General features: G+C 53.3%; 2 protein-coding genes across 13 annotated transcripts; one reads left to right on the top strand and one right to left on the bottom strand.

The window, feature by feature from the left end:
- Nucleotides 1-706: 706 nt before the first annotated feature.
- On the top strand, nt 707-16,834 carry Zswim8 (zinc finger SWIM-type containing 8). 8 transcript variants are annotated; one of them, XM_016003371.3, is made up of 26 exons: nt 707-1,202; nt 4,218-4,371; nt 4,601-4,695; nt 5,034-5,206; nt 5,372-5,479; nt 5,602-5,683; nt 5,809-5,929; nt 6,324-6,525; nt 6,669-6,844; nt 7,148-8,129; nt 9,095-9,226; nt 9,360-9,539; nt 9,628-9,811; nt 10,032-10,130; nt 10,982-11,106; nt 11,541-11,781; nt 11,866-12,024; nt 12,130-12,358; nt 12,523-12,815; nt 12,962-13,185; nt 14,394-14,882; nt 15,097-15,280; nt 15,370-15,546; nt 15,677-15,796; nt 16,111-16,221; nt 16,357-16,834. In XM_016003371.3, exons 1-26 carry the CDS (start codon nt 995-997, stop codon nt 16,815-16,817), a joined length of 5,709 nt encoding a protein of 1,902 aa, XP_015858857.1. In that variant the 5' UTR covers nt 707-994; the 3' UTR covers nt 16,818-16,834. The 8 variants fall into 8 exon arrangements, with proteins under 8 accessions (XP_015858857.1, XP_076400794.1, XP_006984846.1 ...); XM_076544679.1 differs by having other exon boundaries at nt 861-1,202; nt 9,095-9,205; nt 15,097-15,256; XM_006984784.3 differs by having other exon boundaries at nt 861-1,202; nt 9,095-9,205; nt 15,097-15,256; nt 16,043-16,221.
- Nucleotides 16,835-16,936: 102 nt separating this feature from the next.
- Ndst2 (N-deacetylase and N-sulfotransferase 2) lies at nt 16,937-27,058 on the bottom strand. 5 transcript variants are annotated; one of them, XM_076544681.1, is made up of 16 exons: nt 26,903-27,038; nt 26,232-26,327; nt 22,552-23,891; nt 22,267-22,354; nt 21,892-22,046; nt 21,548-21,733; nt 21,141-21,269; nt 20,835-21,017; nt 20,650-20,746; nt 19,008-19,028; nt 18,800-18,923; nt 18,494-18,668; nt 18,119-18,289; nt 17,916-18,025; nt 17,661-17,763; nt 16,937-17,562 (listed from the first exon to the last, which is right to left on the bottom strand). In XM_076544681.1, exons 3-16 carry the CDS (start codon nt 23,557-23,559, stop codon nt 17,437-17,439), a joined length of 2,676 nt encoding a protein of 891 aa, XP_076400796.1. In that variant the 5' UTR covers nt 23,560-23,891; nt 26,232-26,327; nt 26,903-27,038; the 3' UTR covers nt 16,937-17,436. The 5 variants fall into 5 exon arrangements, 3 of the variants coding, with proteins under 3 accessions (XP_076400796.1, XP_006984843.1, XP_076400798.1); XR_013042319.1 differs by lacking the exon at nt 17,916-18,025; XM_006984781.4 differs by lacking the exon at nt 19,008-19,028 and having other exon boundaries at nt 26,903-27,058.
- Nucleotides 27,059-27,088: the final 30 nt, after the last annotated feature.

Genomic DNA, 27,088 nt, shown 5'->3' with positions numbered 1-27,088 from the left:
TGAGTTCGAGGCCAGCCTGGGCTAGAGAGTGAGTTCCAGGAGAGGCTCCAAAGCTACACAGAGAAACCCTGTCCCAAACAAAAAAAATAAAAAAATAAAATAAACAGTACTATTGCAAGGTTTTTGGTTTTTTTTTTTATTAAAGTCTTGATCCTTGTATTTAAACCTAATTAATGTGTAATTCATAAACAGGCAGTGGAGGGCATCCATGAGCTTCTCTAGACTGTTAAAAGGTCTACATCGCGCACGCACGTACACATGCAGATTGAAAATCCTTAGATTCAAAGGCCGTACCGAGGAAAAGGACATGTTTTCTTTCCTGGCGCTCCCCCTTAGACGCCTGTATAGAAGTGGCCGTGTTATAGGCTCTGGACTACAACTCCCAGGAGGCGATGCGGCTTCAGGGCCTATCCCGGGGCTGACAATAACCTGTCCAATGGTCATTTGCACTGTCCACTGACAGCCGTGATTCTCGACGTGAACGGCGGCAGTTTCTTCCTTGGGGACATTACGGGCACCAAGTAGCTGCTGGAATCTGTAGTTGTTTCCATACATCTGGGAGCTGTGTGTGCGGGGGGACTAGAGAAAAGAGCAGGCAATGTACACACGTGTCCCCTACACCCGCCCGTACGCGGTCCAGTCCCGGAGCACGCGAGGGCGGAAGTGGTGATGGCCGGCGCGGCCGGAAGTTCGGATCAGCTGATGGGGGAGGCGGTGCCGCAGCCGCCTAGAGGCCCTGGCCGCCCAGCGCTTCGTCCCGGCCTCGAGTCTCGCAGACTGGCCACAATCCCCGCTCTCACCTCGCTGTTGGGTGAGGCCCGGCCCGGTGTCCCTCCCAGGCCTGAGATCCTCGCCCGGCACGGCCGCCCTGAGCGCCCCGGCCACCCCCAGCCCCGGCTCGCCCCTCAGGCCCCGGGCCTCCCCTCAGTCCCCGGCCGGCGGCCCAGGCCCCGGATCCGCGGGGGGAGACCCGGCCCCGGGGGGTGCGGGCCCCATGGAGCTGATGTTCGCGGAGTGGGAGGACGGCGAGCGCTTCTCGTTCGAGGATTCCGACCGCTTTGAGGAGGATTCACTCTGTTCGTTCATCTCCGAGGCCGAGAGCCTTTGCCAGAACTGGCGAGGATGGCGCAAACAGTCAGCGGGGCCCAATTCCCCCACTGGAGGCGGTGGCGGAGGTGGCAGTGGCGGTACCAGAATGCGAGGTGAGGATGAGCGGGGAAGGCTGCGAGGGGGAGGGGAGCAGGCAAACCCCGCGTAGGCCTTGCTGGGGAGCTGTCCGGACCGGGAGCTGTCCCAAGCTTAGAGCAGACTTCAGGACTCGTTTTTCTGGCCTTCCAGGGCTGGGGTGGCATCTTCCCAGCTGAGAGAGGAGAGAGAAAGGGGTCGGAAGAGAGAAGAGAAAGAAAAAGAGGGAGAGGGAGGGAGAGAGAAAGAGAGAGAGAGAGAGAGAGAGAGAGAGAGAGAGAGAGAGAGAGAGAGAGAGAGAGAGAGAGAGAGAGAGAGAGAGAGAGATTGATTCCGCGCGCGCTCATTCGCGCGCGCTCACGCAAGCTTGTGTTGTGGCAGAGAACATCCTGGGTTGGCCAGAAAGATCTTTTGTTATTCCTTTACGCCTTAGAGAGCGAATCTGGGAGAATACCCCTTCTCTGTTTTAAGGATGTTGAACGGAATTTGGCCTTTAGTAAACCAGAAGTAGCCCGAAAAGAATGTGGTTAGGTGTGGATGGTGAAAAAGTTAGCACTTGAAGTGTCACTCTGTGAGGTGGTGCATTGGTTGCTTTGCTTCCAGGATGTTGATCTCTGCTCATAAGCTGCCCTAGGAAAGGATTCTACCAAGAGGAAAGTGGAGGTGATCTTGCCTAGTGGAGGAGATGTCATAATTCATAGGGTTAAACCAGAGATTTGCTCCTGGCATCTGTCAGAAGCCAAGGCTGGGGCCAGAGGGGGGGAGCCTTGGACTTCCATAGCTGAGGTCCGGGCAGGAGGGGGAGAAGTTATCTTGGGGCTTTCCTCATGAAGCACCTTTCTTTTGTGTTTCATTCATTCTTGGTCTGCCAGTGAAGCTGGGCATTAGTGCTGTGAAGAATTTTGCTTTTGTGGAGGGAATAGAAAGAAGAGTGAAGATAAGAGAAGCCTCACAGGCTTAAGGATCATCACATCCTTCCCTTGCTCTGCCCAAGGCTGTTTTTGTCCTGGGCCTTGGTGGAAGCTGGCTTTCTTCAGTAGTTGAAAGGATTAATTTATGTGTTCTAGCCAGGCCATTCGGAAAGACCTGTTCTGCAAGCTCTTCTGTAGGAGCCCCTTTAGGATGGAGAGAAATTTGCCTGTGCCACTTTCTAGGAGTGGTAGCACTCAGCATCAGTTGGAGAGACACCACTTGTCTGTGTGTGTATGCACACATACACACACAGGTCACACTCAGCTCCAATGTGAATCTTTTGTGAGCTCCTTGCTTCTTTCATATTTGAGAGTGTGGATTAAGGGGGGGCTTCAAGTTCTCTCACTTTGGGGGGAGTCATTGAAAGCATAGTAGTGAAGATTTTCAGATATTGATACCCTCCTGCATAAGTCAAGATCTTTCCCTTTTCTTCCCTCCCTCCCTCCCTGCCTTCCTCCTGAGATAGGACCTGGCTGCACAGTCTAGGCAGGTCTTGACCTTCCTGTCACAGCCTTCCAGACCTGGCCTGAATACACCATTTCTACCCCATGTCCTCCCCAGCCACCTTCAGTTGCTTATCAACAAAGGCTTGCTGTTGTTTTTGAAAGATTCTTTTCTGTTCTGTGATCATCTTCTTCTTCTCCTTCTCCTTCTCCTTCTCCTTCTCCTTCTCCTTCTCCTTCTCCTTCTCCTTCTCCTTCTCCTTCTCCTTCTCCTTCTCCTTCTCCTTCTCCTTCTTCTTCTTCTTCTTCTTCTTCTTCTTCTTCTTCCTCTTCTTCTTTTAAAATCAGTCTTCAAATACAGCTGTTTGCTGTAAGATCTGCAGTCTGTTATGCTATTGTTGCTTTTTGTTACAACAGTGTAGAAAAACCCTGAGTGCTAACTCCACCCTGCTCCAGGTGATTTCAGGAGCAGCAGCCAGCTGCCCTGGGATAACTATCTCTCCTGCCTTCCAGGATGGGAAGTCAGTCTCTAGCCCTGTAGACATTTCTGCTTCCTGCTGAGATCCCTGAATTTATCCTGAGTTCTGGCTCATCTTCCCTCCTTAGACGGGGGCCTGCCGTCATTTAGAGAAAAGGGGACAAGTAAAAAGAGGTGAATGTCGAAGACTCAGTACAATGCAATGTGAATGTAAATGGAGAGTGTGGCAAGTTTGGTGCTGAGGCCTGTGGGTAGATTACCTGCCAAGAGTCCTAGAACACACCTATCTGGCAAACCAGGAGTTTCCTAGAATCTCCCTGCTATCTACTGTTCTGTGCTTGAGGTGGCCAGCTGACTGTGTGGCTGGAGACTGCCCAGCTGCCCGCTCTCAAAAGGACTTTTAAGGGTTATTATATCCTGACAAGAAGTGGGTGGGTTGGAGAGGTGGCTCAGAGGCTAATAAGAGTGCTTGCTGCTCTTCCATAGGACCTTCATTCAATTTTCAGCACCCATGTGGGATGGCTCAGAACCATCTGTAACTCCAGCCCCAGGGGTTCCTTTGGTCTCCATGGGCCCCTACACACACATGCACAAGCCTACATCCAGACACACAATAAAAAAAATAAAATAAAATTTAGGCCAGGTGGTGGTGGCACAGGCCTTTAATCTCAGCACTGGGGAAGCAGAGGCAGGTGGATCTCTGTGAGCTTGAGGCCAGCCTGGGCTACAGAGTGAGTTCCAGGAAAGGTGCAAAACTATACAGTGAAACCCTGTTTCAAAAAAAAAAAAAAAAAAAAAAACAACCCATAAATAAATAAATAAAAATTAAACTTAAAAATACAGGGTGTGGTAACATATACTTTAATCCCAGCACTGGGGAGGCAGAGGCAAGTGGATCTCTGAGTTTGAGCCCAGGCTGTTCCAGAGCAAGTTCCAGGACAGCCAGGACCACATAGAGAAACCCTGTCTCGAAAAGCAACAATAAAAAGAAAATGAAAACAAAAAGCCTTCAAAATATATATTTTTAAGAAGAGGGTGTGTGTGCACAGGTACCCAGGGTGTGGTACTGGTACCAAGTAATTATGGCAAAAATAATTATGATCCTTTCTCTTCCACCATCCCAATCTTTGTTTTGAAAGATGGATTGGTAATCCCATTGGTGGAGTTGTCAGCAAAGCAGGTGGCATTTCACATCCCATTTGAAGTGGTGGAAAAAGTTTATCCGCCAGTGCCTGAACAACTCCAACTCCGGATTGCTTTTTGGAGCTTCCCTGAAAATGAAGAGGACATTCGGTGAGTCCAGAGAACTGATACCGGGCAATGGAGTTCTGCTATCTCATACTGGCCGCTGGGCTTTCCGCAGGACAAAGAGATACTGTAGTTGGAACTGCTAAGAGGAAGATAAGGGAAGGGGGAGTGCCTGGGATTTCCCCCTAAGGCCTGCTAATAGAGAGAGTTGCCTGGAACAGTGTCTGGGGAAGGTTATTTGCTGGGTTGTGGCCATGTCCTCTTCTTCCCCCAGTCTGTATTCATGCCTAGCCAATGGCAGTGCGGATGAGTTCCAGCGAGGGGATCAGCTGTTCCGCATGAGGGCTGTGAAAGATCCACTGCAGATAGGTAAGGGTTCCATCATGCCCTGTGGTAACCTTGTTCCTCTCTTCACTGGTGTTCAAGATTGAGAACCTTTGCAGCTGACCATGGTTGCACGTGCTTTAATCCCAGCACTCAGGAAGCAGAGGCAGATGGATCTCTGAATTTGAGGCCAGCCTGGTCTCTATAGTGAGTTCGAGGACAGCCACTTAGTTCTAGGACAGCGACATAAAAGACCCTGTCTCAAAAAACAATCAACCAAACAAAACATGAATTACTGCATATAAATAAGTATGGGGCCAGGGTCGAGAGCAGACTCTGGTCTCGGCAGCCACTCTGACCATGGCCTTGTCTCTCCTCCGTAGGGTTCCATCTGAGTGCTACAGTGGTGCCACCGCAGATGGTCCCCCCCAAAGGGGCCTACAATGTGGCTGTGATGTTTGACCGCTGCCGGGTCACCTCCTGTAGCTGTACCTGTGGCGCTGGGGCCAAATGGTGCACCCATGTCGTGGCCCTCTGTCTCTTCCGCATTCACAACGTGAGGCCCTCCCAATTTATCCTGGCCCTATCCTACGCTCCATTCCCCTCTCTGCTGCATGCCTGGCCATAATGTGAGCCCCTTTACCTCCCCTTTGCCCACCTCTCTTCAGGTGCAGCTCCAAACCCGCTTCTCAGGTGGCCCTATTTCTCTCTGCTCTTTCAGGCTTCTGCAGTCTGTCTGCGGGCTCCAGTCTCAGAGTCCCTGTCTCGGCTACAAAGGGACCAGCTTCAGAAATTCGCTCAGTACCTTATCAGTGAGCTCCCTCAGCAGGTGGGTGAGGTGGGCACATCTTCCCACTGCTGGCTTGCAGGCTTTGCATCAGCCTTCCGTTAGGTTTGGCCTTCCTGGAGTCACTGTGCCTTGTTCTCTCTGCCTTTGTACCTCCCCCTCAGATACTCCCCACAGCTCAGCGGCTCCTAGACGAACTCCTCTCTTCCCAGTCAACAGCCATCAACACAGTCTGTGGAGCTCCAGGTGAGTGTGCTGGGCGGGCAAGCAAGCCAGCAAGCAGCTAGGACAGAGCAGCCCTTCCCGAGGGCTCCTTGTTGTCTGGGGAATGAGTCCTTATCAATCGGTGACTGGTCGCCTGTCATTCCCAGACCCTACAGCAGGGCCCTCAGCTTCAGAGCAGAGCACTTGGTATCTGGATGAGTCAACACTCACTGACAACATAAAGAAGACGTTGCATAAGTTCTGTGGCCCCTCTCCCGTGGTCTTCAGGTAAACTGGATCTCTGCACATAAATCTGTGTTGAGTAGGAGGTACTTCCTCAGGCCTCCCTCCATAGAGCTGTGCTCTATTAATGCATGTGTCCCCCACTCTCATCCCTCCATTGGATGGTACCCAGCACACAGGTACCAGTGATGAATTATGAGCAATGATGACCTCGGGCAGTCAGAGTGGGTTTCTATCTGGGCGGAGTCAGGTCCTTTTTTCTCCTCCTTTGGCTGGTCGTACTGATGCAGACGCAGAGAAAGGTCAAGATTTTGTCTCAGGTTTCTCCTCCACTCTGTATTCTGCGTCAGGATTCCCTCTAGATCAAAGCCCTACTCTGTTTTAACCCCCTTCATTCAGCCCTACCTCCTCCTCCTCATGTTCTCTGTTCCTTTTACAGTGATGTAAACTCTATGTATCTGTCTTCCACGGAACCTCCTGCCGCTGCTGAATGGGCATGTCTGTTACGCCCTCTGAGGGGCCGAGAGCCTGAGGGTGTCTGGAACCTGCTCAGCATTGTTCGAGAGATGTTCAAGCGCAGGGACAGCAATGCTGCCCCTCTGCTGGAGATCCTCACTGACCAGTGCCTCACCTATGAACAGGTAACACCTCAGGACGGGAGCTGCGCGGTAGCTCCTTCTTTCCCGCTCATCGAAGTCTCCTCTTTCTGACAGGAACTGGGAGGAGGGAGGGGCTTCTTGATTTCCTGAGCTATGGTACACCTCACAGTTCTCTTGGTCTCCAGATAACGGGCTGGTGGTACAGTGTGCGCACCTCAGCCTCACACAGCAGCGCCAGTGGTCACACAGGCCGCAGCAATGGGCAGTCAGAGGTAGCAGCCCACGCATGTGCAAGTATGTGTGATGAGATGGTCACACTGTGGAGGCTGGCCGTGCTGGACCCTGCCCTCAGCCCTCAGCGGTGAGTCTTCCCAGGATCCCCACATCCTGACAAGGCCAGCCCAGGACAGCCTGGACACTGGTATCCTCCTCGAGTGTGGGGATTTCTCTCCTGGGGGGGTGGGGGGGGAATGGGAAGTGCTGAGCACTGGTGTTGCCGGGGATTTGTGAGTCCTGTTTCTGACAGGCTTTCTTCTTTCCCTCCGGGCCCTCCCCACTGCGCCCCTTCTCTATGCCTTTGAGGGTGTATTCCTATTTTATTTCCTCCTTCCCAGTCTCAGCCACTGCCTGCCCCCCCATAGCCTTCTGCCCTTTGTCTCCACAGCCGCCGGGAACTGTGCGCTCAGCTGCGTCAGTGGCAGCTGAAGGTCATTGAGAATGTCAAGCGGGGACAGCACAAGAAGACCCTGGAGAGGCTCTTCCCTGGCTTCCGGCCAGCAGTGGAGGCCTGCTACTTTAACTGGGAAGAGGCCTACCCCCTTCCCGGTGTCACCTACAGTGGCACTGACCGGAAGTTGGCCCTGTGCTGGGCCCGGGCTCTGCCTGCTAGGTCCGGAGGCTCTCGATCTGGGGGCCTGGAAGAGTCCCGACCCCGACCTCTTCCTACTGAGCCAGCTGTGAGGCCCAAGGAACCTGGGGCCAAGCGCAAAGGATTGGGTGAGGGGGTCTCCTCACAACGGGGTCCCCGCCGCCTCTCTGCTGAAGGAGGAGATAAGGCTCTGCATAAGATGGGTGCAGGTGGGGGCAAGGCCAAGGTCCTGGGTGCCACCGGCAGCGGGGGCAAGAGCTCGTCAGGCAGTGGGGGCAAACGGCGGCTGAGCAGTGAAGACAGCTCCCTGGAACCAGACCTGGCAGAGATGAGCCTGGACGACAGCAGCCTGGCCCTGGGCGCAGAGGCCAGCACCTTTGGTGGATTTCCTGAGAGTCCCCCTCCCTGTCCTTCGGTTGGCTCCCGAGGACCTTCCACCTTCCTGCCCGAGCCCCCAGATACTTACGAGGAAGATGCTGGTGTGTACTTCTCAGAAGGACCTGAACCTCCCACAGCCTCTGCTGGCCGCCCTAGCCTGCTGCCCGGGGAGGTCTGTGCCCGAGATGACCTGCCTTCCACAGACGACAGTGGCAGTGGGCTCCACAAGACTACAGAAGCGGCTCCTGCAATTGGAGAGGAGGAGGATGACTACCAAGCGTATTACCTGAATGCTCAGGACGGGGCTGGAGGCGAGGAGGAGAAGGCCGAGGGTGGGGCTGGGGAGGAGCACGACCTGTTTGCTGGGCTGAAGCCACTGGAACAGGAGAGCCGAATGGAGGTGAGGGGACTGGAGAAGCGAGGGAGGGTGGGTGTTCCTTTGCAATCTAAGAGGGGCCCAGTGGCCCTCGTTGGCAGGATCAAGATCATTAGCATGCCTGTCGACGTTCTGCAGGGTATCCTAATCGGCCTCCTGGTCTGCAGTGTGTCCTCTCTACTGCCCCCACGTTGACACTTTCTGGACTCTTCTCAGATACTGTGTCAGAGTACTGCTAAGTCTTCAGTGGTGGCTGCTGCCCTAGAATAAAGATGAAGGTCCTAGGTGTGACCTGTGGGGCTCCACGCTGTCTGACCTGGGCCACTTTCTCCAGGGTTGACTTTGTCTTTCATCCTCTGTGCAGGTCACTTAGTCCTGGAGCTTACCACGCTCCCCTTGCCTACATACTTAGGTACAAATTGGCCTTTTTGCCTGGAATTCTCTTCTCACCAGGCTCGGTTAGCTCTTGTTCTTTCTTCAGGTCTTAGAGACCTTCTGAGAGATAGGTACATAGGTTGATGAACTCAGAATCCCCTCCTTGCCAGGTGTGGTAGCAGATGCCTGTGATTTCAGTGCTTGGGAGGTTGAGGCAGGAGAATTTCCAGTTGGAGGCCAGCTTGAGCTACAAAGTGAGACCCTGGCTCAGATAAAATAAAACAGCCCTTGTCTTCTGAGAAGTCTCTTTGAGCTCCCACAGCCTCTGCTGGCTCCCCTAGCCTACTGTACCTGAGATGACCCCCTGCCACAGATGAGAGTAGCAGTGATCCTCCGTTCCGAGTCCGTACAAGCCATCCTATCCGTTTGCCCCTCTTTCGCCCTTTCTTACTTGGTGTCACATAATCTTGAATGTTGGTTGTGTCTGTAACCAGACTGAACTCGTATGGTCTGCCCAGGATCAGCATGGGCCAGTGCTTTAGGATATGTGCTACAGAGTCAAGTGTGATGTTCTCCAAGGGAGGCCTTTGATCTTGTGGTCCTATGTTCTGTAGGTGTTATTTGCCTGTGCTGAGGCCCTGCATGCCCATGGCTACAGCAGTGAGGCCTCCCGCCTCACCGTGGAGCTTGCCCAGGACCTGCTAGCCAACCCACCTGACCTCAAGGTAGAGCCGCCCCCTGCCAAGGTGAGAGAGACCTCCTTCCTCTACTTTCCTGGCTTCACTATCCCTGATCCTGTTCCCACCCCAAAGGAGAGCCTCCTTCTACCTCCACTGAGGTGAATCAGACTCATTTGTCCTACTCTGCACTTCCACGTAGGGCAAGAAAAACAAGGTATCCACAAGCCGTCAGACCTGGGTGGCCACCAACACCCTTACCAAAGCAGCTTTCCTGTTGACCGTGCTCAGTGAGCGCCCAGAGCACCACAACCTGGCCTTTCGAGTTGGCATGTTTGCCTTGGAGCTCCAGCGGCCCCCTGCTTCCACCAAGGCCTTGGAGGTCAGAGGTTCCATCTGAGTCTTAATCGTGTCACATTCTTCATCTCCATTGAGGTACAGGTGGTCTGAGTTCCTTCCTGTACTCTCAGGTAAAGTTGGCATATCAGGAATCTGAGGTGGCTGCTCTGCTCAAGAAGATCCCTCTGGGTCCCAGTGAAATGAGTACCATGCGGTGCCGGGCAGAGGAACTCCGGGAGGGCACACTCTGTGACTATCGGCCAGTGCTGCCCCTCATGTTGGCCAGCTTCATCTTTGATGTTCTCTGTGCTCCAGGTACAGTGTCTGCCCTGCAGTAAGTGGAGAACTTGTGGGGAGAAGGGTAGCTGTTTGTTTGTTTTAAAGGAAACCCAAGAACGGTAAGACTCGGGCTGAGCCATCTTTAGGACCCATCAGGCAGCTTCATGGGTAGGTCTCGGATGATGAGGGTCTTGGATTTCTTTGCATTCTTTCCTGTGGTACTTTTGTTTGCCTGACTTAACCCATTTTCATCTAGTGGTTTCTCCCACGGGTTCCCGGCCCCCAAGTCGCAACTGGAATAATGAGATGCCTGGAGATGAGGAGCTGGGATTTGAAGCGGCAGTTGCTGCCTTGGGTAAGTGTCTTGTCTTGAGCATGTCCATGAGCAAAGCCTGGCTCAGAGCTTGAGGGGTTGTGATGGGAAAGTCAAGAGTACATGTGTGAACCATCTACTTAGTGCTTATGACACAGTCAGGAATTTAGAGCAGGCCTGGAGAAATGGCTCAGCAGGTACCAGCACCTGCTGCTTTCCCAAAGGACCCAGGTCCAGTTTGCAGCACCCAATGATGGCTCACAACCATCTGTAATTCCATTTTCCAAGGGATAAAATGCCCTCTCTTCTGGCTTCCACAGGCACTGCAAGTACATGGTACAAACATACATGTAGGCCAAACACATAAATAAAATAAATGAAATTTAAATATGTGGTACATATGGTAGGTGTTTAAAGAGCAGCAAAATAAAAATCTAAAGAAAGGTCTCAGGGAGGTGACAGATTATGTAATGTAGGTTAAAAGATCAGGAAGTTATAGACAGGAAATTGTCAGGAATGGACTCATATCATATACCAAATTCGATGGTTATGCCTGCAATTCCAGTACTTGGGAGGTAGAGGCAGGAGGATCAGGAGTTTTTCATCCTTGCCTACATAGCAAGTGTGAGGCCAGCCTGAGCTACATGAGATCTTGCCTCAAAAAAGCAAGCAAACAAACAAAAAGTTGGATGTGCCTGGGTGTGGTGCTGCACACCTTGAATTCCAGCCGAGTAGGACAGGGTACAAACGTCTTGGAAGGCGGACAGAGCTAAGGCTGTATATGATAAGCTGGGGACCTTTTTCTCATGAGCTGGTGGCTGGCTCTGGCTTATGTGCTTCTGCTGTCTTTGGAGCTATGACCACTCCTAATCCCCAAGAGTACCACCTCACAGGCATGAAGACAACCGTGAGCGAGGCAGAACATCCCCTCCTCTGTGAAGGCACACGCCGGGAGAAGGGTGACCTGGCCTTAGCACTCATGATCACTTACAAGGATGACCAGGCCAAGCTCAAGAAGGTAAGGGACTGAGGTACTGGGTTTTTGCCAGGCAACAAGTGAGCACACTGTCACTCTCTTTCTCAGAAGTTCCCAGTACAATGACCAAAGTACTGGTTTGCCTGTAGGAGGTAAGTAGAGAATCTTGGAGACTTCTCATAAAGAACAAGAGACCAATGGTTCTTATAGGTATGCTTGGGCATGAGGTGGAAGAAGAGAAGCAGAGAGCATAAAGTCAATCATTCATTTATTTCACTATTTATTGAATATCAGTATATTCAGTCCTCAGGTAAGTGTTATGGAAGATTCCGAGCCATGTAAGCTGGGAGGTTATCCTGTAGTTACAACTGGGGAAGACTACCTGAGGAGGTAGCATTAGGCTGCTTCAGGAAGAAAGGAAGGTAACAGAGTTCAGGAAATAAAGGAGGTCATGTTACTGCTTGTCTCTCCTCCAGATCTTAGACAAACTCTTGGACCGAGAAAGCCAGACACATAAGCCACAGACACTGAGTTCTTTCTACTCATCCAGCCGTCCGGCCACAGCCAACCAGAGATCTCCTTCAAAGCACGGGGCCCCAGCTGCGCCCGGGGCCCTGCAGCCTCTGACTTCAGGCTCGGCAGGGCCTGCTCAGGCAGGGAATGTGACCGGGGCTGGGCCAGGTCCCACTGAGGGCTTCACAGAGAAGAGTGTGCCTGGTGAGGGGGGGCACTGGGCAGGGGGTGAGTGGTCCAGTCATGTGGTGCCCTGTCCTCATCCCAGTATCCTACTTTCTCACTCAGAAAGCTCCCCACATTCCCCCTGTGAGGGTCTCCCACCTGAGGCAGCTCTGACCCCACGGCCGGAGGGGAAGGTTCCTAGCCGCCTGGCTCTTGGCAGTCGTGGAGGCTATAATGGTCGAGGCTGGGGCTCCCCAGGGCGGCCCAAAAAGAAGCACACAGGTAGGAGAACCTGTGGGATGGCACGGAGGGCAGGCTAGTCGGGAAGGCTGGAGACTGACTTCAGGCACTCCTGATTCCCGAAACTGGCTTGTTTTGGGGTACTAGGCATGGCCAGCATTGACAGCAGTGCCCCTGAAACTACGTCGGACAGCTCTCCCACCCTAAGCCGAAGGCCGCTTCGAGGGGGCTGGGCCCCTACTTCCTGGGGTCGAGGACAAGATAGTGACAGCATTAGCAGCTCTTCCTCAGACTCCCTGGGCTCCTCATCCTCCAGTGGAAGCCGCCGGGCTAGTGCCAGTGGAGGGGCCCGGGCCAAGACGGTTGAAGTTGGCAGGTCAGTGGGAGGAAGGCCCAGCTCTCTAATCTAGCCCATCCTCCAAACCAACGCCTAGTGCGGCCAGCTGTTGTCCCTAACTGCCTTACTTACCCAGGTCTCCTCACCTCCTGGACACGATTTTGAAGAAACTCCAACCCTGTCAATACCCATTGCTCCTTCAGGTGTTACAAGGGCCGCCGCCCTGAGAGTCATGCCCCCCACGTACCCAATCAGCCGTCAGAGGCAGCTGCACACTTCTACTTCGAATTGGCGAAGACAGTTCTGATCAAGGCAGGGGGCAACAGCAGCACCTCCATTTTCACACATCCATCTTCCTCAGGAGGCCATCAGGGTCCTCACCGCAACCTGCACCTTTGCGCCTTTGAGATTGGGCTTTATGCCCTTGGCCTGCACAACTTTGTCTCTCCTAACTGGCTCTCCCGTACCTATTCTTCCCACGTGTCCTGGATTACAGGTTAGTCCAGTGTCCCGATGTGCTGTAGGATGGAGGTGAACTGGAAGTAAGGGTCTTAAGAGTCTTTGTGACACTGCTGACCTGGTGACAGACAGCATCCCCAGAGCTCCAGGGGTGCCCACTCTGCTCCTTTTCTCCCCCTAAAGGGCAGGCAATGGAGATCGGCAGTGCAGCCCTGACTATACTGGTGGAATGCTGGGATGGGCATCTGACACCTCCTGAGGTTGCTTCACTGGCTGATAGAGCATCACGGGCACGAGACTCCAACATGGTGAGGGCAGCGGCAGAGCTGGCTCTAAGCTGCCTGCCTCATGCCCATGCCCTGAACCCCAATGAAATTCAACGAGCCTTGGTGCAGTGCAAGGAACAGGTACTTCTGCTCTCAGCTGTCTGTGCATGGGGAAACTTAAGGGCGCAGCATTTTTCCTCCTAAACAACTTTTGTGTGTGTATATGATGGGGTGGGGTGTGTGCCACAGTAGGTTTGTGAGGAGGCCAGACAGCTTGTAGTTCTTTTCTTACACCGTGTGGGCCCTAGGAATCAAACTCAAGTTGTCAGGCTTGGCAGCAAGTGTCTTCACCTACAAGCTATCTTGTGGCCCTTCCTTCCTCCTTCCTTCCTTCCTTCCTTCCTTCCTTCCTTCCTTCCTTCCTTCCTTCCTTCCTTCCTTCCTTCCTTCCTTCCTTCCTTCCTTCCCTCCCTCCCTCCCTCCCTCCCTCCCTCCCTCCCTCCCTCCCTCCCTCCCTCAGTTGCTTAGGATGGGCTTGAACTTACTTCTGCTTCAGCCTTCTGAGTAGCTGGGACATGCTATTATTTGGGGTCTAGGGGCCCTCTTGATTTCCCCATATTTAAGAGTTTATGAAGTATCTAATTTTTCTCTCATTGTGACATTTCACATATTATAGGTTGAGTATCTGTTAGGTTCAGGATTAGAAGTGTTTTGGATTTTAGGTTTCAGAATATTTTCCTAAATATGAGCTATCTTGGGGATAGAACCCCAATCTAATTATGAATTTCATATTTTGTGTATTAATTACACACACAGCCTAGAGATAATCTTGTGTCTCTCTCGCCCTCTTTCTCTCCAATGTATGTGTTATGTGTTTATGGGGAATTGACTCCAGGGCCTCCCTCACACAGACCAGGCAAGCAGCTGAACCGCCCGCTCTGGCCCTGTTGGGGCATGAAAGTGGTCTTTTCCACTCGAGCTATCGTGTCAGTGTTCCAATTTTCCAACTAGGGACAGTCAATCATCTGAATTCACATTTTCACATTCATCCTTTATATTCATGTATTATGTGTTGCCTTCTATGATATTTATCCTGCTATAATCCTAAAGCTAGGGTTTTACATTACATTACATACACAAGGAAATAGAGGCTTACATTTAGGGACCAGGATGACCCCCGAGGGTGGCCTTAGAGAAATGAGCTCTGAGTGGCAGGTTATTTGTCCAGTGTCTGTGTGAAGCACTCACTGCTGATACTGTGAGCACTGACCCTGATTTCCGATGCCCCCCTCAACTAGCCATCATTCCTGGCTAAGCCCCTTTTCCTAATGCTCCGTGTTCCTTTCCAGGATAACCTCATGTTGGAGAAGGCCTGCATGGCAGTGGAAGAGGCAGCCAAGGGTGGGGGTGTATACCCTGAAGTGCTGTTTGAGGTTGCTCACCAGTGGTTCTGGCTCTATGAACAGACCGCAGGCGGCTCATCCACAGCCCGTGAAGGGGCTGCAAGCTGCAGCGGCAGTGGGATGAGGGCTGCTGGGGAGGCTGGGCGGGGGCTGCCCGAGGGCAGGGGTGCCCCAGGGACTGAACCTGTTACAGTGGCTGCAGCAGCAGTGACAGCAGCAGCCACAGTGGTTCCAGTCATCTCAGTGGGGTCCAGTTTATACCCAGGTCCAGGCCTGGGGCACGGTCACTCCCCGGGCCTGCACCCCTACACTGCTCTCCAGCCTCACCTGCCCTGCAGCCCGCAGTACCTCACTCACCCCGCCCACCCCGCCCACCCCATGCCTCACATGCCCCGGCCTGCCGTCTTCCCTGTGCCCAGCTCTGCATACCCACAGGTGAGACTAGTGGTTTACGGGCCGTGCGGGGCGTGCGGGAGAACACCAGGAGTTCATAGGGGTTGGAGTAGAGTGCTTTGGGAGTGTGCCAGGGCAGTCCAGGAGCCTGGAGGGATGGAGGGTAAATGGAGGGAGACCGAGGGCAATTAAGCATGTAGGAATGCCCACTTGTCACGAACATAACTTGGTGTCTGCTCTTTCCCCATGTGTATAGGGTGTGCATCCTGCATTCCTGGGGGCTCAGTACCCCTACTCAGTGACTCCTCCCTCACTTGCTGCCACTGCTGTAACTTTCCCTGTCCCTTCTATGGCTCCCATCACAGTCCATCCCTACCACACAGAGCCAGGGCTCCCACTGCCAACCAGTGTGGCCTGTGAGTTTCTGGGACAGGGAGCAGGTGAATGGAGGGGAGGTGCACAGGACATGGGAGGTGGGGGGAATCTGTTCTGCACATCCTCCCTCACATGCCTCTCATCCTACCCTCAGTGAGCAGTGTCCACCCGGCATCCACGTTTCCAGCCATCCAGGGTGCCTCACTGCCGGCTCTGACCACGCAGCCCAGCCCTCTGGTAAGCGGAGGTTTTCCACCGCCCGAGGAGGAGACACACAGCCAGCCAGTCAGTCCACACAGCCTGCACCACCTGCATGCTGCTTACCGTGTTGGTGAGATGCCCCTTCTACTCCTACCCACAGCTGCGTGAGGAGGGCTCTCCGTGGACTTCCTCCCCTGGGTCAGGTACCAAGCTGGGTAAAGGTGGAGGATATACGGATTGTGTGCCCATCTGTTTCCTAGGGATGCTGGCACTGGAGATGCTGGGTCGCCGGGCACACAACGATCACCCCAACAACTTCTCCCGCTCCCCCCCCTACACAGACGATGTCAAATGGTTGCTGGGGCTGGCAGCAAAGCTGGGTAACACCTCCCCTCCCCAGGACCATTGCCCCCGACCTGACCCCACCTTCCTACCCCAGACCTCCTTCCTAGCTCTTGCTCAGAGTTGAGGCCCTGGTCGGGTATGTGTGCAAGCGCGGGGGGCGGAAGGTTACCTCAGCTCCTGGGGTGGAGGGAGGCTCTGTCAGGCCAGAGCTGAGATATATAAGCGGGTCCCTAGGGCAGAGGTGGCCACCCCCGTCTCATGCCCCTCCCCCTGCCCCCCAGGAGTGAACTACGTGCACCAGTTCTGTGTGGGGGCAGCCAAGGGGGTGCTGAGCCCGTTTGTGCTGCAGGAGATCGTCATGGAGACGCTGCAGCGGCTGAACCCCATTCATGCCCACAACCATCTTCGAGCCCCGGCCTTCCACCAGCTGGTGCAGCGCTGTCAGCAGGCATACATGCAGGTGATAACTTAGGGAATATGCAGCAAGTGGAGCACCTCCTGGGCAGTTGGACCAGAGCCCTTAGCATGGTAAGGGAGGTGGGCGGCCCCCGTGGTGTGCGCTTTGTGCTAAGATTCCCCTCAACCCATCCTCCAGTACATCCATCACCGCTTAATTCATCTGACCCCTGCCGACTACGACGACTTTGTGAATGCGATCCGCAGTGCCCGCAGCGCCTTCTGCCTGACCCCCATGGGCATGATGCAGTTCAACGACATCCTGCAGAACCTCAAGCGCAGCAAACAGACCAAGGAGCTGTGGCAGCGGGTCTCTCTCGAGATAACCACCTTCTCCCCCTGAGTCTGGCCCCTCTAGGGCCCTATGTAGGGACGCAGGCCTGTGGCTATGGGGGCCCCTCCCACAGAGGGAGTGACTCTTGGCTGGACAGATCATCCCCACTCAATTCCCTGGTAGCCCAGACTGGCAGCTGCTCTTGGGCTGTAGCTTGGGGCCAAGATGTCTCAGACCTTAGAAGCTTAGGGCTGGGGGAGACAGCCTTGTCTGGGAGAGGGCGTTGGGTGGCCTCTGGTATTTATTTGGCATTTATAAATATATAAAGTCCTTTTTTACTCTATTCTCTGGGTCTTTCCCTTCTTCCTTGTGTAGGAGCTGTACAAAGGCAGCTGATAGCTGCTATATTCTGGGTGGTTCTCACTGCAGTCAAGTGGACAAAAGAGAAAAATAAGGATGTTTATTAAGGACATTTCTGGCCCACAGCTGGGGCTCATATTCAGCTCTATGAGCAACTGTCCGACCTCATCCCCATTCAATGTGAATGACACTAGGGAGGCCAGGCCACAGGTAGATCCCACTGTCTGCTAAAGGGGCCATAGCCAAGGGGCCCTCTCATGGGTAGTCGTAGACAGATAAACTGCTGGGGTGAAGAGGGAAATCACTGAATTAATACATTCTTCTACCCCCTCCCTGGACCCTCTCTTCCTCACCTCCCAGGTCCATAGGTCAAAGGTACCTAGTACCATGATCCAGGGTACCAAGGCCCCAAAACTATGGGAAAGGGATGGATGCCCTTTTCAGCCATTCCAGTCCTGGGGGGGCCACTGAGGTAGAGGGGTAACGGGCCAGGCCACGCTATTCCCCCTTGTGGGCCCTGCTCTAAGTAAGGCTTGCCCCTCAGTGAAGCAGCAGGCTTTTTGCTGGTATGGGAAGGCGGGGGCATCAGCCCACACTGGAATGCTGCAATTCTTCCCGAAGCCACAAGGGGGCTGGCTGTCCAAGCCGGCTCAGCAGCTTTGATAGTTCCAAATTATGGTTCCGGAAAAAGTTGGTAAGGAAAAGGCGAGACTGAGGGGAGAAAAGTGAGAGGAGAGACAAACAGTGAAGAGCGCGGCAGGGCCAGGCCCTGGAGGTGCAGCGGCAACCTCGTCCCCGGTTTCACTGACCTCCAGGTCCATGTCTGGGTATCTCCGGCCTTTGCTTTTCCCCAGACAGCGAGTCTTACCACCTTCAAGTCCCTGGCACCAGAATCCTTTATCTTCATCAAACCTGCTCAAAGGAACAGACCATTAGGTGTCGAGAAGACAACTTCAAGCCCCACAAATGCACCCTAACCCTCCTAGCCCATAAGGAGATGTGTCTCTTCCAAACGACCCCCCTGCCCCACAAAACCTTCTTTCCCTTAGACCATGCTCTCCCACCTGAGGGTCCTCGTGTAGTTCAGAAAGGGGGTGATACCCAAGAACTTCTGGATGATCTCCATTGAGGCTGCTGGGTTGATACGAAGCTCCTGCCCATCCACAATCAGCAACTGAAGGGACAGGGGTGTGGTTCCCTCTAGATTCCTAAGACTGGGCTGAAGGGAGGGGACCCTAACGAAGGCTCTGCTCTTGGGAGGTCGTACCTGTCCAGAGGGATAGTACGTCAGCCAGCGCTGCAGATGGGTAGAATAGTAGCCAGGAACAAGACAACGGTTCTGCAGGGAGCGGAGTACCAGGGGGGCCCGAGAGGAGGCTGAGATCACTTGGTAGAATGTGTAGTTCAAAGCAACGGGGTCTCCATGTGCTCGCTGGTGCTGCAGAACCAAGGGTAAGACGGGCTAGGGCTGGTGATGGGACAGCATTATTCCGGCCATATTCCTGTCTGGTGATAATAGCACAGCCACCCCTCCCTGAGGGACTAGTTTAGTTTCCCTACCCTCCCTCCTTTCTGTATCTCTAGCAGTTACTACCTTGTCCACCTTTCCCTTAAGGCCTAGTGGTCCCCAGCTTCAGCAAACCTGGTACCAGGAGTAGGCCCTGTCAGCAGGGTTGGTGAGCACAGTGATGATCTTGGCTCTTGGTAAAAGGGCAGCCCCCCGCCGTGGTACAACCTCTGAGTCAAAGTAGGTGGCACTTTTTTCGAAGAGGAAGTCAGTGCTGGCATTGGAGGGAACAGGGAAGAAGTCCATGTACCTACCGAGTAGCATAGAAAAAAGAAACGTTTCAGTGGCAAGACCAGATGTTTGTGTACTGGCAGAAGCTGGAGTGGGTTATGTTTGGAGAAGGCATTGCTGCTTGAGAAACACTCAGGGGCCCAGTCTCACCAGTCAATACCCTTGTGGTAATTAGGGCCATTGAAGAACTGAATCTCCTCGAAGGTGCTGGGGCTGGGAAAGCTGCTTGTCACAGCTGGGTGCAGGCTCAGGAAGAAGTGAATAGCGGTGGTGCCTGTATGGAAGACAAGGACCAGCCTGTTCCAGGAAAGCAGCGGCCTGACCAGCAGAAGTTGGAAGGAAGTAAGAAAATACTCACTTGTGGGTAATAAAACTCCCTCTGCCAAAGTAAAATGAGAGAAGGAAACCCTGAGAGAGGCCCAAGAATGGGTTAAAAACAGTGGTTTTTGCCCTCCACTGTATCAGAATCGCATGTAGCTTCCTCCCCTTCCCTAGCGCTCGGGACTGACTAGGGCTTCACACGTGGGGCATACTCTTCCACTGAGCTGTAGTCCCAGACCTTTTATTTTCCTTATTTTGAGATTAGGTCTTACTAATTGCCCAGGCTTCCTTGAAGACATTCTGTAGCTGGCAGGCACTGAAGCTGCCTCTGCCTCCCAAACAGCTGGAATTACATGCCTGGACAACCGCGCCTGGCTATTTAATTATAGATTTCTCAGACAGGGTCTTATGTAGACAGGGTCTTATGTAGCCCAGGCTGGCCTCAAACTGGCCTCAATAGCCAAGGATGGCCTTGAATTTCTGATCCTGCCTGTTGCACCACACTGGCTGTATGCTGGGGCTGAAACAAAACCCTAGGGCTTTGTGCATGCTCAGCAAACATTCCAGCCCTCTTTTTTTTCTTTTACACTCTACAGACGGAGCCAGGTATGGTGGCTTACACATGTAATCTCAGCACTTGGAAAACTGAAGCAAAGAGATCAGGGGACTCAAGATTGGCCTGGGTGACATGAGACCCTGTCTCAAAAAAACTGAACAAACAAACAGAAATTCCACCTATGGGAGCTAGCAGTCAGCTGAGCAGTACAGTGGTAGCATGTGCAAGGCCCTGGGTTCAACTCTCAAAACACTAAAGGAAAACAAAACTCACTATACTGCAAAGAGTGCACACATGGATGGCTCTTTATTAGTAGTGCTAGTATTCCGAGTTTTTGAAACAGGGTCTTCTTTCTGTATTCCAGGCTAGCCTGGAACTCAGTATGTAGCCCAAACTGGCTTTAAGTTCAATGTAATCCCCCGTCTTTGCCTCCCAAGTGCTAGGATTACAGATGAGCCACTATGCCCCGTTTTCTATAAATAATTGTGCTATATAGCTAGGATTAAGGGGGAAATACTCCTGTCTCAGGGCTGTGGCGGTAACTCTGTGGATTAAGATACTTGCCACTGAGTATGACAACCTGAGTTTGAGCCCCAGGATCACATGGTGCAAGAAGAGAACTGACTCCCTCATTCTGTACATGTATGTGTAGACACACACACAATAAATGCAATTTAAAAAATATTATGGCACTGCCTGGGTTACAGAGTGAGTCTACACAGTGAGACCCTGTCTCAAAAAACAAAACAAAGTATGGTGAAGCTGGGTGGTGGTGGCACACACCTTTAATCTCAGCACTTGGGAAGCAGAGCCAGGCGTATCTCTGTGAGTTCGAGGCCAGCCTGGACTATGAAGTGGGTTCCAGGAAAGGCACAAAGCTGCCTTTGTTTCGAGAAACCTTGTCTCGAAAAAACCGAAAAACCCAAACCAAAACAAAACAAAAAAACCAAAACATGGTGGAAATAACTGATTCCTTAAGTTTTCCTGCACATGTGTACACACGTACACAAGCACACTAAATAAATTAAATTAAAAAAAAAAAATGAATCCTTTCCGCAAGCGACTTGGTTAATTAGAAGTAGGTAGAGAAGGCAGCAGAGGAGAGACTGACTGGACAATTTACCTGTCTTCTGTGGTCCCACAATGAGGAACTTGGGGAGACGATCACAGGTTTTCTCCTTGGACCAGATATCTTTGTGCCTCTTGTCATCACAGGGATTCTGAAGGTTAGGCCACGAGTCTGATGAGGACTGATCTCGTAACCCTTGACCCCCATCAGATCTCTGTCAGCCTGAGCTCCAGCCTTACCTGCCAAAGGGGGTTTCGCTCCTGAGGAAAAAGTTCAAAGTACTTTCGTGCAAGAGGGACAGGAGGGAGGGTCTGCAGGCGCAGTCGTGTCCAGCACTGGAGGAAGCGTACCAGGCTTTCAAAGGTGTACAGGCCCAGGCGGTCGTTTCCGTAGTTTGACAGATGGGTCATGAAGACGCTGATCTACAAGAGGATGCCTGCCGTGAGACTTAGCCACGCCACCTCAGAACCAGCTCTGGTGAGCAAAGACACTGGCGTGAGAACACTTTGGCTCTCTAGTCTTCTGAGTCCCTTTGGGCACCTCACCGGATTAAGCAGCACTGTCAGAAAGAGCTCTCCGCCTCGGATGCTCCGATCTAGTTCACGAGAACCTCCAGGATACTCATTATAGAAGATCGTGTGAGTGAAGAGGCCACATGTTTGCCGGGGGAGCACCTGAGAGGAAAAGAAAATACAGGGATAGATGAGATCTGAATGGTAAGATGGAGAGCACACAAGGACCAAAGTCGGGAGGCACTGGGACTCCCTGAGTTTATAGAGGCCCAGTTTGAAGTTCTAGTAACAAAATTTACTATCTGCATTATCATAATCTTTATCCCCTATTCTGTGGATGCCTTGGGCTGGCAGTTGACAAGTCACGAGTCAATGCCAGTTAAAGGCTGTCTTGTCTAAATTTCAAAGTTTGATTGAAATTTGTAGTGGGAATCCCTCACCATGATGCCATTGTGAATGAAACCACGGCGGTAGCGGGCAGGGCGGAGATGGGGATACTCCTCAGTGCTGGTCACCTGGATGCCCCATACAGATTTCCAGGCCTCATAGAGCTGCGTGTGGATGGGGTACACGCCCGAGTGGTGGGGGGCCACAGCATATCCCAGATCAGTAGGAATCCCATGCTCCTGGGAATGGCATAGACTCTCAGTAGAGGGTAAAGAGGGTGGGGATGCCTCCAGAGAGGAAACTGGAAAGGGTAGGAAAGGGTATGCATTAGGGGGGTGGGGCTAACCCGGAAGAGCTCTCTCTGGGAGGAAGTCTGGGAAAGATTCAGAAGTCTCACCAGAGCGAACTGTCTGTTGAGTCTCATCTGGTCAGCCAGCACAGAGCGGTTGTGGAACAGGTGCGGCTGCATGTGGCTCCACATGTGGGGGAACCACCAGAACTCCTGACGGTGCTTCAGCAGCATGTCGTCCCCCGCGTCCTCCTCTTCGGTCCCTGTCAGCACACGCTGACTGTCCTTTGTTTCGTAATAACTGCCCCCTGCCCAGGGCCCACTGACAATGCATTCTCCAGCCACCCATGCCAACCCAAGGCTGTCACTAGCTCATCCCTTACTATGTCCCTAAACTCTGTCCCTTTCTCCAACTTGTGTGCCCAGCGTCAATACTAAGAGACAGATCAAGCTGAAGTTGCTCAGAACAGGAAGTGAGCTCACCAGTATGGTAGAACTTGCCCGAGAAGCCCAGGTTGAAGGTGAAGTTGGGAACTAAGGTCCTGAGTTTGTTCTGGGTGGTCAACAGAGCCTGGAAAGAATCATAGAGAAAGGTCAAATCGAGAGACAACAGACTGAGTGAGAAATAGATAGTAGGTAGCTTTCTTTCCAACTATAAAAGGCAGAGAATCTATCTAAGACCAGCTCAGAATCAAAGCAGAGAATCTGACAGCCAGAGCTTGCAAATTTTCTAGCAAAATGAAACATACGAGGAAAAGAAAAACTGACCTCAACATCAGCCACCTTCATGCGAGTACCTTCTTTGCCCACAAAGATGTCATCGATGTCCACTAAGATGTAGCGGTCAAGGTCCAGGCAGAGGCGCTTCCCAGTGAGGTATGCGACAGCATCCACAAAAACAAGTTTATGAAGCCAGAAAGAAAGGCCGTGTCCAAACAGCACCCGCTGAATGCCATCATGAAGCCCCAAGTCCTGGACCACAGTGGGGAGCCGGGCCCGCCGAAGCACCGGTCCTGGAGCAGGGAGCTCGGCTGGCCGGTGGCTGGCCAGGAGCACCGGCTCGTAGGTGCTGTGATTGGACTGGAAGATGGTCCAGTCATCTCCAGGCAGTGGTCCCGGCTCCAAGCGGCTGGGGCGGGTGAGATGTAGTAGTGGGGCTGAAGGGTTCACTTGGTAGTCCCGGAGCCCCAAATTTGAGTATAGAAAAAGGGGGAAGCCCTTAAGCTGGGCACTCAATAGGCTATGCTCATGGGCTCGGAAGAAGCCAATGATGCCTACACCGTACTCCACACAGTACCGGTCCAGCAGCTCTCGACTCCAGGAATCCAAGTTGACATACTTCAGAAGGTTCTCATAGATGAACAAGACATAGCGGCCATGGGTCTGATCAGTCAGTGTGGGCATGTCCCCTCGGCCAGGTGCTAGTTCAGTGCTATAACGAAAACGACTGGACTCCAAAATGGCCACAATCTCCTGGCCCAGTTGTGAATATGCACTTTCCACAAACACCAGGACCACAGGTTCCGTTCGGGTGGTTTCTGGAGGCCTAGGGGGTCGAGGTGGGACTGGTGGCCGTGCAGGGCCAGGGCCAGGGCCAGCTGCTCCACTGCTGCAGTCTCCCAAGGGTAGAGGCAAGGGTTCCTTGGCCTTGGGGCTGGTGGACACATAGTAAGCCAGGAATCCCATGGAGACAAGACTGAAACCTATCAGCAGCAGTATGAGGCGGTGCAGCTCCAGCTGCCGAGCAGGGCGTACCACCTTCCACAACTGGAGCATGGCGAGGAGGGATGAGGAAGTGACGGGGACCACCTCAGGAGATGGGAGGTAGGAGCTCTGTGGGCTGGGATGGCCTTGGTAGGGCAGAAGAAGAGAGAAATACGGGAAAGGGATTCTCTTAGGGTCAGTTCCCTGATGAGATGGACACAAACCCTTTCAATCTAGGATAGGGAGGCAGAGGAGCAACAGGTTGCAATGGACAGAACCCACTGGTCTCAGGTCACCATGGCCCCCTGGCCCATGCCTTAGGCTGAGACTTGAGCTTCCTCAGCTCTGGTGAAGGCTTTCACATCAGAAATCAGCGAAGTCCACAAGCATGGCGGCCCCACACTCTGTAAAACAGAAATCAGTGGGTTACTTCTTCCTTTGAAAGTCTACCTCTCAGCTATTCTCCTTATCCATCTCTTACCCCTGCTCACTAGATGATCTCTTCTATGCATGCCCATGCCTGGACGTGTGTGTGTGTGTGTGTGTGTGTGTGTGTGTGTGTGTGTGTGTGTGTGGTGTGGTGTGTGGTGTGGTGTGTGTGTGTGTGTGTGTGTGTGTGGTGTGTGTGTGGACTGCTCTCATATGATTGAGACAGTCTCTCACTGACCCTGGAGCTCTCTGTTCCAGTTCGAATGCTTGCTAGCAAACTCCCGGACCGGCCTGCCCTCACTTCCCCATGTTGGGGATATGCACCGTCACATACCCGCTTTTCACGGGTCCTGGGTATCTAGACCCAGCAAGTGTTTCACCCTCTGAGCCACCTCCCCGCCCAGATGCTTTGTGCTAGAGACAAGCTGAAGCCCATACCTTGGCTGCATAGCTCGTCCTCTTAGAATACCCAAGTGAATGTCCAAATTCCCTTCTGCTCAAGCTGCAGCAGCAGCAGCTCAAGTTATGAAGGAGCCTATTACAGAGACCACACAGCCAAGAGGGTCTGAAAAGAATTCCCATCCAGAGACGGAGCAGTTTGCCAATGAGCAGAAGCTCTGGTGGGCTCTCTATAAGGAATAGATAGCACGTCTCCGAAGTCTCATGATCCAGTGAAACATCAGATAGGAGAAAACGCATGAGTCTTAATCTTCTACATCGATCACACCCATTATCACACCCAACGGTACTAACGAACGAGCAGTCATGAGGACTGTGGTGGAGGACCTTGAGAAACGGCGAGAGTTAATAACTCTATTCGTTTCTGAGTCCAGAACTGGGGAGACTTTCCTTGACACCACCTGTAAAAAATTAGTCCTCCCGTACATACCCTTCCCTTCACCCATGCCAGAATCAGGAGGAAGATGAAAGGTCACCAGTACCTAAGAAAAGCCAGAAAGCGGACTCCAGACTCTCCCTATCCATTTCTAGCCCTCCTTCCTGAATTAACCAAGGTGGTGTTACCACGTCCTCACTCGAGAAGCGCACAGGCGCATCCCTGAGCTAGCCTGGAGGACAATGAGGGACCGAGTCCAGCTACAGACAGCGAGCCGAGGAGCAATGACCAGAAAACAGTTTTAAGGAGCTCCAACTTGACAGCCTCTTTTTCTCATACAGACTGCCGCACGTTTTCAGTCCCTTTTTATTTTAGCCACTCACAGTGAGGCTAAGAGCGGGCCATCCTCTACCACCCATCCCAGTGCACACACCTCAGTGGTGACAGGTGGAAACAAGGTCCTTCAGAATCCAGACAGATGATTTAGGATGATTTATTTAGAGTGCAGCTCTGGCCTGGGAAATTGCCCTAGAGAGCTGGGAGACGGAACAAATCTGTCGGGGCTGGAGTCCTAGTCTAGTAGCAAAGCCCATGCCTACCGTGCATCCGAATTCAACGGCAGCGCAGTGGAGGAGGAGACGGCAGGAGGGGAGGTGTAGATCATGGGAGGGGCCGAGTCCGTCCTTTCTCCCCCCGCACCCCCAAACAGAGTTTTCCTGCGCAACCCTAGCTGTCCTGGAACTCGCTCTGTAGTCGAGGCTGGCCTCAAACTCAGAGATCCTCCTGCCTCTGTGCGCCCCACTGTCCGGCAGGAACAGCTGACTTCTAACAGAGACGACTTTAGGAGAGGAGTAGTGTGAGCTCACCGAGAGCACGCTGTGTGCGCTTCACACGGATGGATCGCCCGTGGTAACAAGTCCCAGTCAACGCTTACGACTTGTCAGGCACTCTCCCGAGGGCTTTGCACAGGCCGACAGACCCAGAGTTAAAACGGTTCCACTCACTACAACGTGCAAACGATAACCGTCTAGCATAAAGCGTTCTTCAGATGGTCTTGTGGTGTGGTTTTCAGTGCGGCCTTGCGCAGGCTAGGCCAGTGCTCTGCCTGGAGTTCCAGCCCCAGGCCCTGGAACTTTGACCCTTTTCTAAGGTAGTGGACTTCCAAACAAAGCTCTTCTTGTAATGCTAGACAGTGTGTTCCTCCTCTGCCACACAACCACAACGTTCAGCAACTGGCATCACACAGCAAAGGGCGCTGATAAGCCACTGTGGTTAGTAGGTTAGGTGTCCTCTACACATTTTTAATTTAGGGTATTTTAAAGGTTTATCAGGACGTAAGTCAAGAAGCACTTGTGCCAGTTCTAAGAGGTAGGAAAAATGCACATAACTAGTATTCCATTACACACACACACACACACACACACACACACACACACACACACACACACAATTTCAGGCCCAGAGAAGTTTAGTAACTTACCCCCAATCACAAAGCCCCGTCCGTGGAGGAACTGGGATTCAAAGGTCAGGCCTGTCAAGTTCTTGTGTTGTAACAAACCGCATTTTAGTTTCATACCTAGAGGAAGCAGTACGATTTAGGGAGGGGGTCATGTGAGAACTGTTGCGGGGAGGCAGTGGAATGACTAACATTGGAGGAGGAACATGTGTGTGGCAGTGGAAAGTTTCCGAGGAAGGAGAAAACCAAGGGTCGCCATCCAAAGTGGACAGCACATACGGGGTCAGGGAGGAGGGCTGGAGGTGTGGGCCCGCCACTGGGGACACGGCAGAGCCGCAGCTGTGGGGGGAAGGCACACCGACTGGGGACCCGGCCGAGATGGCAGGGGGACCTCCTGCGGGAACGCAGCGCCCACAGGTGGGGGAGCCGGAGGGGAAGGGGCAGGGGCGCGGCCGAGAGTTGACATCCAGGCAGGCACCGGCTGCAAGAGGCCGGTAGTGGCCCAGGCGGAGTGACCCGAAGGCGGCGACCGGGGGGAGGCCGGCGGCTGGGACGCAGGCAGGGGCGCACAGGGCCGGATGAGGGGCCGCCCTGCAGGACCCCGCGGGTGGTTAGGGTGGCGACACCCCCGGGAAGTCTGATGGGGAAGACCGAGGGCGACCGTGGACCGGAGCCTGCTCTCAAGGATGGCTCACCCTGTGGAGGGGGCGGCGTCCCCGCTGTCCCCGGGCCCCGCCGCGTCCCGGGGCCGCCCGGCTCCCCAGCTCGCGGGGCCTCGGGCCGCGTCGCGGCGACTCCGCCATCTCCGAGCGAACGCTCCGCCGCAGCCGGGCCCAACTACCGCTTCCACCAGGGGGAGGCGGCGCGCTGCGGCTCGCGGC

This window comes from Peromyscus maniculatus, chromosome 9 (assembly GCF_049852395.1).
Source record: "Peromyscus maniculatus bairdii isolate BWxNUB_F1_BW_parent chromosome 9, HU_Pman_BW_mat_3.1, whole genome shotgun sequence".
Classification (NCBI taxonomy): domain Eukaryota; kingdom Metazoa; phylum Chordata; class Mammalia; order Rodentia; family Cricetidae; genus Peromyscus; species Peromyscus maniculatus.
Note: the sequence above shows the minus strand (reverse complement) of the source record. Positions and strands in the feature narration are given on the sequence as shown.

Coding starts and splice junctions, on each gene's coding strand:
- Zswim8 (XM_016003371.3), top strand. CDS start 995: ATGGAGCTGATGTTCGCGGAGTGGGAGGACGGCGAGCGCTTCTCGTTC. Junction 5,480..5,601: donor TCAGTGAGCTCCCTCAGCAG/GTGGGTGAGGTG, acceptor CCTCCCCCTCAG/ATACTCCCCACAGCTCAGCG. Junction 14,883..15,096: donor CCAGCTCTGCATACCCACAG/GTGAGACTAGTG, acceptor CCATGTGTATAG/GGTGTGCATCCTGCATTCCT.
- Ndst2 (XM_076544681.1), bottom strand. CDS start 23,559: ATGCTCCAGTTGTGGAAGGTGGTACGCCCTGCTCGGCAGCTGGAGCTG. Junction 20,747..20,834: donor AGCGAAACCCCCTTTGGCAG/GTAAGGCTGGAG, acceptor CCTAACCTTCAG/AATCCCTGTGATGACAAGAG. Junction 18,290..18,493: donor GGGCCTACTCCTGGTACCAG/GTTTGCTGAAGC, acceptor TTGGTTCTGCAG/CACCAGCGAGCACATGGAGA.